Raw genomic sequence first — 13,707 nt, 5'->3', positions numbered from 1 at the left:
GACTAGACTAGACTGGACTAGATCAGAATATTTCAGTTGGAAGGGGCCTACAATGATCATCTAGTCCAACTGCCTGACCAATTCAGGGCTGACGAAATGTTAAAGCATGTTATTAAGAGCATTGTCCAAATGCCTCTTAAACACTGACAGTTTAGAGGCACCAAGCACCTCTCTATGAAATCTGTTCCAGTGTTTGAATACCCTCTTGGTAAAGAAATGCTTACAAATGTTAAGTCTAAATCTCCCCTGACACAGCATTGAACCATTGCTACACGTCCTATCACTGGATACCAAGAAAAGATCAGCACCTCCCTCTCCGCTTCCTCTCTTCAGGAAGCTGTAGAGAGCAGTGAGGTCACCCTTCAGCCTCCTTTTCTCGAAACTAGACAAACGCTTAAGTTCTTAGCCACTCCTTACAGGACATTCCTTCCAGAATTAGACTTCTATGGTATACATCCCAGCAATAGGATGTGACTTTCAGTCATGATGCCTGAACTAGTACCATGATATCCTCTGGCCTCTGTCTTTCTGGACTTGAGCCGTAGAGTAAGACAATATGCATGTGGGTGGACGCACACGGGTGTGTAGATAGATATATTTATGGAAGGGTTCTTAAAACTTTCGTAAGAAACAATTTGTTATTTCTAAATACAACATTTAAAATTATTTGTTAAATTTGCCCTTGTTAATTAGCTGTTTTGACATCATACTACTTCTCTTTATGACATGTTGCCTTTAGGGTATATTGTTTGAAGTATCATTTCCTCTTTCTCTCCTACAACATTCTCAGCCATACTGTATTGTCCACAATGTGCAATGGCATTGGCAGAAAAACCTTCAATGAATCATGAGACCTTGGGAAAGGATTACAGCGCAAGAAAAGATATAGGAGTCCAGTCTCTAAGTTTATTGGGATAATCCCTCAGATTCCATGGAAATAACCAAAATGCTCCAAAAGTCAGAAGAACAGTGATGATTTCAACCAATTGAGATTCTGGCTCTTTATTTGTGAGGAAGGGATAAATTGATATTATGTGGTATTTAGGTTTGATGAACATGTGCCTACAGGTACAAAATAATTTTTTAAGAGGCTGATAGGAAAGTTAGCAAGAGATTAAGCTATATATGGATCAAAATGCTTTTCCTTTCCACTGGTAGTTTGAAAAATTATCTATGGTAATGACATAACAACTATGTTGAGAGAGGAAAAAGGAATTGTTACTGCCCCAATTAGAATTACAGAAACAGAAATGTGCAATTAAGTTTTTGTCACAGTACAATAAATGTTCAATTATGCTTAAGCAGACCCACTTGTATGCATGATTTTTATTATGCAACAACATGGGCAAAGCTGTACCATTTTTCAGCAGAAGTCTAAGTCCTCCATTGGAATGGAAGTGTACGTTTGTTGTTTTATAATGTTTCTTAGCAGATTTTCACTGTGGATTTATGCACTGATGTGGAAAAATTAAGCAGAGTTCTTGATTCATGTTAACATTTACAGCACTTAATGGAGGGGTAAAATAAATAATTAAATATTGCAATGAATTAGTAGACATGGCAAGAAGGATTTGGGATGTTTGGGTTTCTTAACCATGTATTTCAGCTCACCTCCTTCAGGCTTGACTGGTCCATCAGACATCACTTTCCTGAGGGCTAGTTGGCTTTGGTCTTTGTTGTCATTGGCTGGTGGAGGCAGATTGTCAGACTGAGTTCTTTGAATAGGGAGGACTCCTGCTATGCTGTGTCTGTGCTGCTTCCTGGCATGATTAGACTGACCGCTTTTATGTGCTGCTGTGGCAGTGTGGGTGAAATGGAAACCCAGAGTATGTATCCTCAGATGGAACCAGCTTAAATGTTATTCATGCAAACAGAAGTGTTTTTTTCTGTATTTAAATAAGTAGTGTTTTCAAACACCAAAGAGACACCACATGCACAGCATTAAAGAGTATTAAAACTGGCTGTTTCTTTATTAATGATGGTGAAGACAAGAGAAATTATTTTCCCTTAGTTTTTGCATTATACCATGATAAGTTTATGACATATCAACAAATCCTGAAGACAAACACAATGATTCCACAGTCTGAGAGTTTTAATTTGCCTTCAGCTAAACCCTCCGCTGGCAATTAGATACTGGTCTGAAGCATACTCTGGAGAGCAATCTTTTTGAATGGAAATTTTTAAATTTATTAATGTATTTAAAATTATCAAATGAAATCTATCTTGATCCTTAATCAATCAAATGGCACAAAAATTACTAGAAAAATTGAACTGACTATGACACTTGACTTAGCTGTCAGCTCCTCTTGACTTTGCTAACTTGATAACACTGTTGAAATCTGATGTTAATAGCTTTATGTGTTTAATGACTTTGTGTTTAATGTGTTTAATGTTTTTATCTATTGCCATTCTGCTCATCACTAACATGATTTTATCTGAGATATTAAGAAGGTTGCCTTATATTTTCTTTCAAAAAAAAAAATTAGATATTTACAATTATCTTTCAAAAATAGAAATCTCAGCCATGTAGTTAAAAAAAAATTCTTTTACTTTAAATCTTCTTTTGTGTATATAGTACTGTCCATCCTGATTACTACTTATAGATATATCTTGTTGTTAATGTGCTCTCAGTACTTGTTTTGTGCAACTTGAAGAGCTGGCAGACACATCTCTGCAGCTTTTGTGTATTTCATTGGCAGTTTTTTAGTGACATCAAAACACCACCACACAATGGAATTCTTTGTGAGTCATGCACAACCATGGAACATCATGAACCATTAGTGAAGGGACTGATGGAGAAACAGCCAGTTTCACTGCAGTCTATACAAATAAAAATAAATAAATAAATAGAAGAAGACTTCTAAATACAAGAGTATATTGTAATTATATGTATTCACACACAGGCACACAAAGAAAGACATTGAACAGAGTGAGCACAGTGTGCCAAGAACAGAAAAAAAATAGCCAAAAAGGGAAGGACAGCAGGGAAAAAGGCAACAGATGAACATTAAGCTGCCATGCTGAGGAATTTATTTGCGTCTTTTACTTGGTTGAAGGCGAAGCTGTTGGACAGCTGCTTCAGCAGCGGCGATGGCTGCCCCAGCGTCTTCAAGGTGAGTTTGAGTGACACTGGTTTTGCTTTGGCTGCGAGATGGACCGTGAGAGCGTAGATGTCCTTCAGAGGAAGATTTGGAGCTCCCTGGACTGCTGTGGGATTTCTCAATGGTGGGCACCTGCATGTCTACCAAGAAAATGAAGAAACAAAACTGTGGCATTTATTGAAAACAAACAAACAATTTCATTTTCTTTCTCTTGACTGGCCTTTCTAGCTGCATCCCAGAACAAGGAATAAAGGTTGAGCTGTGCAATGCCATTCAAAGTCTTGGGTTATATCATTATTAGGAAACTCTTATGAAGCACCATTTTCTACTTCCTTACTGTTGCCCCACCTAGGGAATAATTAATTTACTATTGGGTTTCTATCGCCTATGAATTATGCCTATTGTGCTGGTTCATACTGGTTGAATGACAGGGTAGCCTAAAGACTAATTTGTTTTACACTTTCTATTTCTCTAGTATGTAGAGACTAACTAGCATCACTGACAACGTACCGAATACTTAACTAATGCAAGCAGTTTTATTCTGATGAATGCCCCAGTCAAAACCATAGCCTAACTTAAAATAGCTTCTGTACTAACCTCTAATTTAGATATAGATCTTATATAGATATCAATCCCTAGCAAAACATTATACAGAGAAATAGAGAGGAGACGGAGCAGAGTCTTATCACTCTGAGGCTCTCATCTAGATGCTGTTTGGGATGGCTTTTGCTTTGATATTACATACACTGTGTTTTAAGTGAGCAACTGGCCATCAACTATTTAGTATACAAAAATAAAAAAGTAGAGATGTTTCTTAGAGCAGGAGACACTGAGATCAATTCTGCTTTTGTAAACACTAGTATAATTCTACTATATCAGCTCCATCGATTTGCAATACAATTGAGATATGCTGCAGCCAGTTATCATTGACTGGAAATGCATATGCATTATTATAGCATAATTGTTATTCTATAAAATATTAATGTGACATTTCCAGAAGATAAAATGCCATAAAATATTTAAGGAACATGAAAAATAGAAAGCTAAACATGTACTGAATTTGGCTAAGGCTACCAGAAAAAAGAGAAGGGCACAGAATCTATAGTAGATGTACAAAGCACGTAGAGCTTGTAAGCTGCTGTTTTAAGGACACAATTACTCAGTAAGCTGGCTTGCACTGGTTGAACCAAATTAAGCCTTGGCTCTAATAAATTAATCATGGAGCTAAATACATTTTTAATAAAAGTGTATACAAACTTCAAAGCAGTAACTTTATTTTTTCCTGTTAGAACTTCCACATAACAGAGGTTTTCCCATCATCTGGAAAAACATTTCATATCAGTTACACCAAGTCACTCCTACCCTTGGAGGGGTCTGGGAAAATTCCATGACTTCTGCTTTTGATGACAGACGGTTTTGGAGATTGCTGGCTACTCTGTCCAGAATGAGATTTCCCGTGATCAATGTTTTCACTCTGTTCTTTCAGAGGGTACCACCGAGGAGTGTTGTCAAGCTGAGAGACACTGGATAACTCTATCAATACCTATAAATAAAGCAAATTACAATACATGGCCTTTATCTGATCTATTAATGATTCTGTACAGCAGAAGAGTCTACAGTTGTGTTACACGAAGTTGCAATCAAATGTAAGAAGTTAAGGGTATAAGGCTGTGTATAAGGCAGATTCAGAACTCTTCTCTTAGTGCTTGGACTTAATCTGATATAAGCCAGCTGTGATCCCAAACGCACATTTGTTAGCATATTGATGTGTCTGAACCAACGTATCTTCTCAACAGGACCTCAGTAAGGACTATGAGCTTAGACACAGCTCCATACCAAGATGTCTAGACAGTTTAAAGGGTAGCTCGTGAGCACTAGCTTGAAAGCTAGACTAAAAAGACACCTAGTCATTTTGCCTCTGTATAGACATATCCTAATAGAAGTATCAAGCAGTGTTATCTTCTCCCTTTTGTCAGTATTGGTAAAGGGGCAAATAATTTGATATTGTTTTTCAGAAGGTCTTCAATAATATGAGACTGGTTCTTGCTGATCCTTTTCAAAAATCCACATGTACAGAATTTGTAACAGAAAGAAAAGAATAGGGATACCTTTGCACTTCATGAAAATAATAGAATTCAACAGGCCATTCAGGCCTCGAAGCTTCACTGGAAAAGAAAAGGAGGATGTGATGGCAACATGGAAATGAAATGAGCAACTTGGCTAAAAAAAAACCACCCCACTTGTAGCTAAAATCTGCCCTGGGCCACCTGTATTGCTGGCAGGAGTTTTGTGAAATATCTTAAAAAAAAAAAAAAAAAAAAAAAAGTGAAAAAAACCAAGAGCATTGGGGCCAATAAGGACCCTTCCTCCCTTAATGTTCTTGCAGCTGAGAGGGACAAGACACGTAAAGTACTAAAGAGTCATCACAGAGTTTGACAAAAATAGCCTTGCATTCGACTGTAAGGTGAGAGGGTTAAAACTAGTGTCAGGTAGGGAAGTTTTAGAAGTGCTAGACAAATAAAGTGTGCAATTACCTCAGGGAACAATGTCTTTGTCAGTTTATTACAAGACCCTGAATAAATGAAAGTGTCTTCAAGTTTATGGGTGGGGAAGTCTCTTCATAACTGATTTTTTTCTAGAAGGTTAAGTCTTTTTCCTTTCCTTTTTTCTTTCAGCTTCATGGGTTGTATATAATCTGGTTTGGTCTGTCTGGTTAGGTCTATACTTAATCTGAAAAGATTAACTATTTAGCATGTTCCCTGGTGTGGTTTTTGGTCATGGCTTTGGGAATGACTTGGAGGATAGCATGGCTGAGGATTGCTCCCCATAGGCAGTACAGGCTAGGGGCTCTGCTTTGTAGAAGAGGGTTTCTATTTAGTGAATGTGAACCATGATATGCCATAAGCCATCTGAGGCATACAAGTCGTGCTGGCCCTGTTCAGGCAAGTCCTTAGGGCACAAATTGGATATCCCATGTTCGATGTTGTGGTGCAGGATTCCTCTGGACATCTTGGTCCTGAAATACACTGAATAGTCTTTTCCATCCCCTTTTTTTTCCATGAAGAACTGTTTTCATATTTAAGTTTGAAAGATTTAATAAATAAAATAGTTTGAGAGTTTGAAAATATTTGAAGGTAAAAGTTTAAATCTTCCTGTAGAAGCAGCTGCTGGAGCATCCATTTTCTAAATGTCACAAATAACAACATTGTAAATATTCAGTAGAGCCCTGCATTTGGACAAACATGCTGAACTCAATAAGAATACTGATGCAGTATGCAGGAAATAAGTAATCATGTAGATGCTTCCTATACATTTATTTTAGTAATTGTTCAAGTAGCGACATTGATTGCTCAGTTTTTTAGCTACACAACGGAGAACTGAAGCTGAGCTGAGTGCCTTTTTTTGTGAAATTCAAATGCAGAATGAGCAGAGATACTCTCAGTTACTCGGTATATGAGCGATTGATTTTCTTGGGCTTCTGTTTCTAATTATAATCCTATTTTGTAATAACATTTTTAATTACTTTTTTTTTTACATCATAGTTATTGCTGGAAATTCTGTATTATACGTGCATGTGCTTGTTTATTTGCTTTTAAAACAGAGACCATACGTCTTCCCATAATCACTCATCTAATTTATTATTAATTAAAAATTTTTGCCTTCAGTCATACTTTGGTAATGATATTACTACTTCATAGTGTTAAAAATGAGACCTTGATCAGCAAGACCAAATTACTCACATTTGCAGATAATTTTGCATATGCTAAATTATGGTTTGGTGGCAGAATTTAATCCTTTAATCATTTACAAAGACTGATACCTCCTCAGCCTTCCCATGTTACATTAAAATCAAGGCAGACAGCTTATCAGTCATAAAAAGAACTCTCCATTCAGTCAATGTGCAGGCTGTTGCTATCTCATGCTTAAAAAAAAATCCTCATTTTCAGTGAAGTAACATTGTGTGAGCCCTAAATGAACTTGCCCACAGTTTATCAAGGTAAAGGGAAGGCACCTTTCACGTACGGAAGAAAGAAATCATGACCATTTGTTGTGAAGTCAGCAGTAAAACTGTGAGGTAAAAAAGGTTTTACTTAACATATGCACCATGACTTGGAAGAGAACAGTCTCCAAATACCAGCATGCAATTAATGAGTTTTCCAAGTAGGGTTGGAGAGGAGGAAATAAAATACTCACTTCACCAAGGAAGTCATTCGAGGAGAATCTATCATAATCCCAGACAGTCACTTCCAGCGTTTTCTTTTTCAGCTGCAATTTAAGTCAAAGGATAATTAACTGCATTGCCATCATAAACTTCAGATCAAGTCTTCATGATGATTTCTATTCATTACATCCTACTTGTACCCTTTTTCATACTGACAGCTAGGCAGCTTTTGTCCTCCCATCCACCTTGATCTCAGAAAAAATAATTTTGGGCTATTATTTGTTATCAAGACAAATGGTCTTGTGCTTGTGGAAATTTTAGGAATTTCCACAGTTTGTTTATAACAGAAGGTGTGTCCACTACAAGAGCCAAACTGATTTTTAAAGCCCCATTTTTGTATTTCTGCAGCTTTTCTCATTGTCAGATCTGAGTTGTCTGAACGCAGACATTTGCCTAAAGTACATTTCAGTGTAATACTGTATTATTTAAAACACCCTGTTTACAAAATTTCATCTGTGAAGACCAGGCTTTACTACCCCCAGAATGAAGTGTAGTCAATGGGACTCTGCAAGTGATCCAGACACGCAGGACAAGTTTTACTGTTAGGTATTAATGACAGCCATAAAACCCCATTATCTGCAGACCTTGTTAAGCATAATAGCTGTGTCAAGCACTCTTCTTACAGGCTACAGTAAGAAACAAGTAAGTCTTCATATATGACAAGATAGGGCAAGACAGAGAAGCTGTTGACCAAAGCAGTTGACCTTACTGAAAAGATTGACGTGACTGTTGTTCCAGGAGAGATGGGGAGAGAATTGATTATCAGTGTTGTATACTGGGGCGAAAGGCTAGCAGGTGGCTGAAGAAGCAGTAATAAATTCATATGGCTTGAAAGAGAGGACAAAATTCTAGGAGTATCAGATGTCTGTGAAATCAGACCGAGAAGCTGTAAGTGAAGGAATTTGTTGGGCACTTCGGAATGTTACTAAGGAAAACAGGACTCTGTTCACATACTTGAATAAAAGAGGTCAGAATCAGAAATCTTACGTGATAACTGAGGTCATCATCTTAACAGAAGCAATGTGTCACTCACTGCTCTGACCATTAATTGGCTGCTTGGGACAAAGGGACAACAAAGGATTAAGTGATTGTTCAAAATCATAAGCTATACCATTTACTGTACATATTAGAAATAATTTCAAGAAAACCACTGTTTGCTATTTACCTCCACTGACCCTAAGTTTAATGCAACATAGATTCAGACAGTTCTTAATAACTTTAAATTGCCTTTAAATTATAATTTCCTCTCATTATTATGTATTTGAGATATCTTCTGCTCCCAGATAACTTTAGAAAAATGAGGAACTATGCAAAGCCAGTCTCTTTGAAAAATCAAGTTTAAAACGCCATATCCTGGAAAACCCACACAAAGGGGAATTGTATTATTTTTAGCATCAACAATATACTCTCTAAGCAGGTAGCAACATGACTTGAAAGAGCTAAGATAAAGTATATCTATATATATTTGAGAGCAATTCTTTCATCTTTCTCTGTTTTATTCCTACACAATTAGGCAACATTCTTCTTAAACATTCTTTTTAAAACTATCCTGCAAAAATTAAGGAAAAAGTTGAATAAAAAGATTCTCTTTTGAACATCCCTTACAGAATATTTGCAAAGCTGATTTCTCTGCCTGAATAAAATTTATTTTCTTTGCTGTTCCAAGACAATGTCGAAAATGCAATGTGAAAAATAAACTGAAAAAATGAGTTGAGCGGCAACTCATTGATGTTGAGCAGCAACTGGATGATACAATTCCCTGCTAGACATTACATTAAGTATATGCATTTTTACCCTTTAAAAAAGAGGAATAGCATAAATACTTTTCAGAAATGCATTGTCCGAATCGTTGCTATTTTGGGAGGATGTGTTGTCTTCTTGTTTCAAATGACGACTGTGCAAGGATAGAGACAAAAATGTATAGATTCCACAAAGGAAAAGAACTCTGAAGATTTGAAGGATTTTTGGTGGAAAGGGGAAAATAGAGAAGATTTTCAAGTAACTGCAACCCTATTTTGCTAGCTTCTTTGCATTAGTATGATAATAAAACTGTGCTGAAAACTTGCAGTACTCTACATTTCTTTGAGATACCCATTTTAAGCCTCTTAGTTTAATAAAGCTTTTATAAAATATTATGACAATGAAAAAACATCAAAAGACCTTTATTAGGCAAAGTGCATGAAATGAGTTTTAAAGAGGAGGAAAATTTGCTTTTCTGAAGATATATTTATGTACCACTATTGAAGGCAAAGAACGCTCAATGGCTAGTGATTTTAAAAGCAGCCATTATACCATCACAGCAAAGCAGGGTTCCGCCTAACATCATGCAATTTTAGGTCATGAAGCCAGAAGTTCAGATATCTGTCAGGAATTTAACCGACAGCAATACTGGAATGGGTTGCAGAAACCCGCTATCCATGTGATAGTGGGTTTCTGCAAATGGGCAATGTATCAATAGCAAAATGAGGAAGTGTCTTTAAAAGAAGGAAAGCAGTTTACACATGTTGTGAACCTTATCTGAGTTCCAAGCATATTATGAAAAAGAAAGTCTTACTAGGCTGCAACTAATTTCCGGCTTTGCCTTGTGGAAAAATTATTATTAATATTACTATTATTATTAGTAATAATAATAATAATAATAATAATTTTTAAAAACCAAAACAACCCACTGAAAAGCATATTACTGCATGTGAACTCCAGTTAGCTTCAGGCCACTGCAGACAACCATTATTTAAAAGAAAAAGAAGGAATATGCAGAAGAAACCAATGTGAATAATGTTTTATCTTATGGAAGACACAACCAACACCATACGTACAGAAGTGTCTGTTTCTAGTTTTAAATGTTAGGAGAGCACTGGGTGTTGTTAACGATAATGTAGGTTTGTGTAAGTAAATACGCATTACTTGAAATATTTAATACATATTCCTTGAAAATCTCACACAACTCATGACTAGAGAAAATAAATAATTTTAATGCAGTTTGATTTTTCTCCTACGCTGAAAATAAATTCCTATAATCATTTCAGAAATAATATGCAAGATTGCAATCTCAGTTAGGATATTTGATAAGTAGAAGTTAAGATGTTGCATTAAATCATGCATTATACTTACTTATGTTTACATTACTATTTAACATTTTATTATACTTTTCTCCATATCGCTGTACTTCATTACATGGGAGGACAAAAAGACTTTTTCTAGCTTACTTAGAAACTTACTTTCGCTTGTCCGAGATATTAAGTAAGATTTAGGTACCAACACCTTGCTGATTCACAAGAAAGCTTTTCTTGCTGTTGGAAATAAGACATAGGCTCCATACATCATTTGAGGATTTTGAAAATATTACGCTTTCTAAATATATTACCTTCAATTTAAGGACATGAGCTACAGCAAGAATTATTTGCTTTAATGAATTATATCCATCATTTAAGGAAATTCTTTTATCTGCTTTCTGACAAGTAAGAAATTGAGGGAAACAAAGCCACACCTTATATTGTGGTCATACATTATACCAACAGCCTGACCAGCAACAGAACTTACCTCTTTTACCACCTTCTTAAATAATTCTAATGCTTTCTTTCATGCTCTGAGTAGGTATTTGACTTGAGCTAGCAATTATTATACAATATTTGTAATGTGTGTACTTGGCCTACCTCTCAAACTGTAATCATCTCCACTTTATTACTTAACAAAAAAACTTAAATTACTAAATAGTCACAGTTTAATTTATTTTTTTCTCCAACTGTCAAAGTAGACTTTGCTACATGATAAAACTAATCATTCCAGCCTTGAAAAAGTCTATTTCATTTCAAAGAGTGATCTATTTCCCATAATTATTTTCACTTTAATTTCAGCAAGGTTATGGAAGAGAAAAGGAAAATGAAAAATTGTACTTTAGCTGGTAGCTAAAGTCTAGACAGTGACGTTAAAAGGGCTATATTAGGAAATATTTAATAATACTTATTTTCTGTCAGCAAGCAACCTATGCTGTAACGGAGGAAAAGGAAATGCATCTTTGAAGAAATAATATTTTTAAAGATTCATGAATTTATGTTAGGGTATGACTGCTAACTCTGTATAACTTAGTGTATGAAGCAGTTTTGCTTCTTTGGTGATCAGAACACTCATTCCCAGTCTATCATGATTATTGTCTTGTACTTCTCTTCATATTTCTAACTATTCTGAGATATCCATTTGTGAGAGTTTGTGAGAGTTTGTGTGAGTGCAATATAACTATTGCCTGGTGATAGTTCTTCAAACTGTAGAGGGTATGGAATTATCTGATGATTTAGAAATGTGCTTTACTCTATATTATGTAAGTCAGGACACTGAATTTTAGAGGAGAAGAATCACTCACACAGGTGTCTTATCACTAAACACAAGCCACAGAAAGGTGTGGAAGGAAACATCATTCCCTGCACACGCTTCTATGTGACAGGAGGACAAAATATACAACATACATGGTATTCAGATGAAGTATACACACTTATAATCATAAGCACTGCATAACAGTTTCAGAGGAAGGGAAATGGAGGAGATTTGCAAATAGAAAGCAAAGGTTGAAAGAATTCAGTATGTGACCTAAAGGCAAATTTCATAAAAAAAAACCCCTCAGGTCAGGTAAAAAACCTGACATCAAAGATACTAGATTTTCTGATGTAAAAATATCTGTCCAATAAATCCTAGACTAAGATCATTATCCAATTTAAAATCATGAAACAGCCATTGAATGTCCAACACCCAAACACTGTTAGTTACAGCTCTGTGGAATGTCACAGCAGAACCTTAAAGCAAATTAAACTGAAGAACCTTTTTTTTTTTAAGTGGAAAACTCCATTTGGAAATATTGCTAAGACTTACCAAACCTTTTCACAAAACTCAGAAGACCCAGGGTTTATATTGCAGCTAGACAAACGTGATAGGTTCTTTTTTTTTCTGATGCTTGCACTGTCAATGAGCTACAATTTATGCAAGTCTACATGAAACAGCATGCAAAACCAAGCAAACCCATTACCACTACATAGTACAGGGTACCTCTGAAGTAAATCTGAGCTACTGCCTGTTAAGTTCAGATGTGTAGATTGCATAAGCAATCATGTAAGTCTCTCTGTGGAAGGGTTTTGCTTCATACAAAAATTAGTATCTTAATCTATGTTCTTTTCAATGAACAAGAATAACGAACAACCAGATTTTAAGTTAGGAAGATAATATTGAGATCTTGGTGTCATACTGGAGAATTATATTAAAAGCATTGGGAAACCTATTCACTAAAGTGTCTGATTCTTCTGGGCTTTTTTAAGAAGTACTGAAAGATTAGGTGGCCTTGAAAAGTGAAGTTGAATGTATCAAGAGCAAAACACTAAGAAAGGCAAAAAGATTCAGAACTGCATACAGATCCATTATTCTGTAAAATATACTTCATAATTTAAACAAAGGGTCTGATTATAGATTTCCAAAGACTTCTTTCCCAGATATGAGTTAAATCTTTCTATAATGAGGAAATAAAATATCTTCTAAGTTTTTTTTTCAAGTGATTAATATTTCAAGCACATTGCTGTAAAATGATGCTAAATCTAAAAATGTATCTCTACATTTTAGAAATATTTTTGAATATGAAATGTTTTGTGTGAGTTTGCATGGCTTTTGGAACAAAGAGCGACAGTGATTTCTGCATCTACTTCAGAAACTTATGTCTTATTTCCTTTTTGCATTCCATTATACTTTTATAAATCGCTACATCTATACTTACAACATGATTACGAGTGTATTCCCCACAAATTACCATTTTTATGAGTAGAAGGGACAAAAGAACAGTATTGGTATAGTAAGCTCTATCAGAGGCAAGGAAATAGTTCCAAATTTTCCTTAAATTTGGCAATATTTTACAGGACTTCACAGAATTGCCAGTAGCACTGCTTCCTTCACAGGAAGCACTGCAGGCCTTACAAATAATAAAGCAGTAAATTGCACTGGACAGTACTACCAGTCACACACCTGCTCCACGGAGATATTTTTATAAATGACCGTCTGATTCCACTCAGGATTCAAGCTTTTCTGTACGTACTTAGTTCTCCGCTTGTACTCAGCACTGAATTTGAACAAAGGAAGAAAACATTACATTAGTGTTCTTTTGTTTCTTTCAGTTCTAATGCAAAAAAAAAAAAAACAACCAAAAAAAACCAACACTCACAACCACAAACCATAAAAAGAAAAGAACTGCATCCCTCATTTCTGCAACAGCTCAGGGTTACAAGAGGACAATGACAGCCTTTGGGTTTTTTTCATTAGCATGCTTTACTGACGTGGTCTTTTAAAACATCTTCTGACTCTTCAGCAGGCTACCTCTGTCTACAACTGTTTCAACATAAAACATCAGTCAGCACA

General features: G+C 35.7%; 1 protein-coding gene and 1 long non-coding RNA gene across 4 annotated transcripts in view; one reads left to right on the top strand and one right to left on the bottom strand.

Annotated features, from left to right (window-relative positions):
• Positions 1 to 3,040, top strand: part of LOC147601971 (uncharacterized) — a 44,669-nt gene extending 41,629 nt beyond the window's left edge. For both annotated transcript variants that reach the window (XR_015258271.1, XR_015258270.1), the window contains exon 5: positions 2,904 to 3,040. This is a non-coding gene — a long non-coding RNA (uncharacterized LOC147601971). The remainder of the gene's footprint in view (positions 1 to 2,903) is intronic.
• Positions 1 to 13,707, bottom strand: part of PCLO (piccolo presynaptic cytomatrix protein) — a 371,716-nt gene that overhangs the window by 57,822 nt on the left and 300,187 nt on the right. For both annotated transcript variants that reach the window (XM_086745649.1, XM_086745658.1), the window contains exons 17-21: positions 13,318 to 13,411; positions 7,296 to 7,367; positions 4,464 to 4,644; positions 3,047 to 3,241; positions 1,612 to 1,794 (exon numbers count right to left, since the gene is read on the bottom strand). In XM_086745649.1, the coding sequence (XP_086601775.1) occupies positions 1,612 to 1,794; positions 3,047 to 3,241; positions 4,464 to 4,644; positions 7,296 to 7,367; positions 13,318 to 13,411 (725 nt within the window). The remainder of the gene's footprint in view (positions 1 to 1,611; positions 1,795 to 3,046; positions 3,242 to 4,463; positions 4,645 to 7,295; positions 7,368 to 13,317; positions 13,412 to 13,707) is intronic.

Source organism: Chlamydotis macqueenii, chromosome 1 (genome assembly GCF_036417535.1).
Source record: "Chlamydotis macqueenii isolate bChlMac1 chromosome 1, bChlMac1.mat, whole genome shotgun sequence".
In the NCBI taxonomy this organism is placed as follows: Eukaryota; Metazoa; Chordata; class Aves; order Otidiformes; family Otididae; genus Chlamydotis; species Chlamydotis macqueenii.
The sequence above is the reverse complement of the archived record's forward strand: the minus strand, read 5'-3'. Positions and strand labels throughout refer to the sequence as shown.